The 3,501-nt window shown below is 42.2% G+C and overlaps 1 protein-coding gene across 1 annotated transcript; it reads left to right on the top strand.

Moving 5' to 3' along the window:
• Nucleotides 1-15: 15 nt before the first annotated feature.
• LOC116379871 (two pore calcium channel protein 2-like) lies at nt 16-3,380 on the top strand (the record flags this gene model as incomplete). The annotated part of the gene is made up of 7 exons (XM_031841839.1): nt 16-85; nt 835-934; nt 1,018-1,083; nt 1,898-1,962; nt 2,650-2,741; nt 2,926-3,007; nt 3,291-3,380. Coding segments are annotated over exons 1-7 (528 nt in total), but the record flags the coding sequence as incomplete, so codon positions are not given.
• Between the last annotated feature and the right edge of the window lie 121 nt (nt 3,381-3,501).

The raw sequence follows: 3,501 nt of genomic DNA on the forward strand, positions 1-3,501 counted from the left end.
GTGTGTGTGCAGTGTCATCCTGCTGCTGGCGCTCCACCTGTGTCTCTTCACTATGATCGGCATGCTGCTGTTTGCTAAAAGCGAGGTGAGTTCAAGTCACGTCACACCCTGCTATATACACACTACTGACATGCTGGCTTGTGTTGACGAGTGTGTGCATGCGCATGTCTGGGCATGTACCAGACTGTGATGGCAACTCATCAGCGGAGGGTCACCGTCCAAAAACAAACCGCTACAGTCTGTCATTGGAAATTCGGTTGGAGAAAAAGAGATAGGAATTCAAAAATAGACGAAGAATAACGTCACAAGGACAGGTTGGATGGACAGGATATCAAATATGTTTAAACAAGAGCAAAGCTGTAAGACCTAGAAAGGAAGAAGGTGCGTGTGTGAAGCCACTAATTAGGTTTGAGGCCCAAACAATTTCAAAGAACTTGTAAGTGAAGCCCTCTGTCAAAATTCCCACCAAAATGTGTAGTGATGCACAAGAAAGAGATGACGAAATCCATCCCTGGAACAGGGAGGTTCACTTTATCTGTCTAGACAGGGATGGGACATTCAAAAAAGAAAGAGCACAATATCGTTTATTTCATATTTCCAGTGTTGGTGGATATCTGAAATATTTGTTTAACTTTGTTAAAATCATTAGTGGTTTGAATTCTAATATCAAGTGCTGCAGTAGTGCTCATGTACAACTAAAGAACTAATGACTATTTTTGTTTATCAATTTATATATTAAGACGTCAATTAATCAAGAAGCCCACGCGGCTTCTTTCTACGAAATATCAAAACTAACTTAAACTAACTGCCTCTGCCTCTGTGTGTTCTGTTCAGGATCCGAAGAAGAACGAGGAGTGGAGGTTACATTTCAGAGACCTGCCCAGTTCTCTCACCTCTCTGCTGGTGCTGCTCACCACAGCCAACAACCCAGATGGTACTCAATCAGTCACCTGATGCACCAGCCTTTGTTTTACGTGATGGAACTCTTTCCAACGTGTGTCTTCTGTCCTGTCACAGTGATGATCCCTGCCTACTCCCTGCACAGAGGCTACTCCATTTTCTTTGTCACCTTCAGTGTGATTGGTAAGCGGTGATTATCGTTTTCTGTGTCAGTCAAGGGACAGTTCTGATGTTTTGAAGTGTATTTTTGAAAGCTAAACGAATCAATATCAGTTTAAGTGTACACTTTATTTAGAATACTTACACTGCTTTACCTTGCTGTCAGAAAGCCCGAACTGATACCGTTAACTATGCTCTCTTGAAGACTCCTTTGGAAAAAGCAGTCATTTTAACGCAGGAGTCGCTGGTATACTGCTGCCTCGATCGATTACTTTCTTTGTGCTATTGTGTGACTTTGCTTTTTTAAAGTGTTGGTTCAGATTCACCAAAATCACATAACAACACAAAATAACTAACTGACCGAGGCAGCAGCAGACCAGCAACTCCCATGTTCTGCATGGTAAAAATGACTATTTTTGTCAATGGAGTCTTGTGACTTTGTAGAGAGCCTAGATGACGGCTTTAGTTCCCCGTTGGAATGGGCTGTCTGTCTGCGAGATAAAGTGATGAAAATATTAAAAATATAACGTGCATGTAAACTAATATTGATTTTTTTTAGGGGTTTAAAATATGTTTAGCTGCCCCCGTCCACAGCAGTACGCTGCTTGGCTCCAGTGCCGATACTCCTCACTGCTTCTCCAAACTAGGGACGTGCCCACCACCATCTACTGTATGTAATACACTGACTATACATGAGTACCTCACACTTCAAAACATCCAAACTATCCCTTAAAGTGGCTTGAACTAATACTAGATCATTGTGCTGCTGTTAAAAGCAAAATACATGTGTTTGTGGGAAGATTCTTTTTAAGAGTGGATTTGTTTTGCTTTCTGGCAGGAACCTACTACCTGATGAACTTACTGACAGCCATCATCTATAACCAGTTCAGGGGCTATTTACTGGTGAGTCACACATGCAGTAGGACGCCATGCTGCTGAGGAGCATTTCATTACCCTGAGAGTTATCGTGCAGTTAAAGTTACTCCACACAATCATACTTGAAAACACCCAACACACAACAAGCTCAGTCTGTTTTGATTGTATGCGGCAGACAGCATTAATGTGAGAGTTTTAGTTATTTTTTATTTTTACCAAACAAATGATGACTGCTGTTACTTAATTATTTCCAGCTGGAAAAGTAGGTGTGTCTACGGGTAAAACCAAGTCATCAGACATATTTCATATGCCCCAGTATACGCCCAGCATTGAGTCATGATTTTGTGCTTAGCCTAAATTAAATAGCAGGAATTAAGTCATTGGCGAATACAAAACAGCATTACAGCAATACAGCAGTCACTGTTGCTGTCGTGTATTCCAATCCACACCAGTACAGTATATCCCTTTAAGACCCTCAGGCCACCTGTTTGCTTGAGGAAGTGAGTGGAACAGCCCTCTTCTGGAAAATAAGAAGAGTCTAGATTATAGCATTCTCAGATATTACCAATTCAAAGGCATCATTATCTGTACTGGAGCAATAAAAAGGCAAGAGACAACTACAGTGTGCATTGCCCACAATAGTAATGGGAAATGCTTAAAGAAAACAGTTTGGTGTGCAGTCAGGGAATCTTTCTGATCGTGTTTTTGGTCCAGATGTCGGTCCAAACGTCCATCATCAGGAGACGACTGGGGATCAGAGCTGCTTTCCAAGTCCTGAGCTGCCAGGGAGCCCAGCAGGCTGCTGAGTAAGAGAGACACGCGCACATTATATTTTAGTTTAACAAGTTGTATTGTGTGCTACCTCCAGAGGAGCAGCAATGTCAGCGCGGTTCACAGTAAACAGGCCCCTGCGGTGGCTCAGAATATTCTCCCCACAGATATAAAATGAAGAGAACACACAGAGATGGTTGTATTGTTTTCTCCTGTCAGGGAGCATGTGGCTGTTAATCTGGTGCTGAAGGTGATGTCCAGGGTCCAGATGAAGAGCTACTACAGAGAGGCCATCACTAAGGTCAGAGCCGACACCACATCGCTCTCTCGACACACACATTCTATGTTTTGGTCTGATTACACGTGCCTCGCTGTGTGGAAGGGACTGGGATCATTCTTTTATTTGTAAGGCCTGTTTTAAAAATTTCTTTCCTAACAAAATGTAACAAATGTATAAAGATAAATACATAGATACAAATTAGCTGAATTAAGTTGTTAGAATAATAAATCATACACGAGCAATATGGTAAAAAACAAATGGTTCTTCACCTTGACTGTTTTCCTTTACGCCATCTGGACTTCAGGAGGCGCAGAAGTATGCAGATGTGGGCTACATGGACCGAGAGCAGTTCAAGAAGATATTTGATGAACTGGACAAAGATCGCATTAAGGAGGTAGAGATGTGCCCACGGTCACTCCTGCTTCAAAGATTCATTCAACATTACCTCTCCCTGTGACATCTGTTTCATGCTTCTGACTGTGTGCATGCTTGTGTGTGTGTGTGTGTGTGTGTGT

The sequence above is a fragment of the Anarrhichthys ocellatus genome, unplaced genomic scaffold (assembly GCF_004355925.1).
Source record: "Anarrhichthys ocellatus isolate YVR2014 unplaced genomic scaffold, GSC_Weel_1.0 scaffold5422, whole genome shotgun sequence".
NCBI lineage: Eukaryota > Metazoa > Chordata > Actinopteri > Perciformes > Anarhichadidae > Anarrhichthys > Anarrhichthys ocellatus.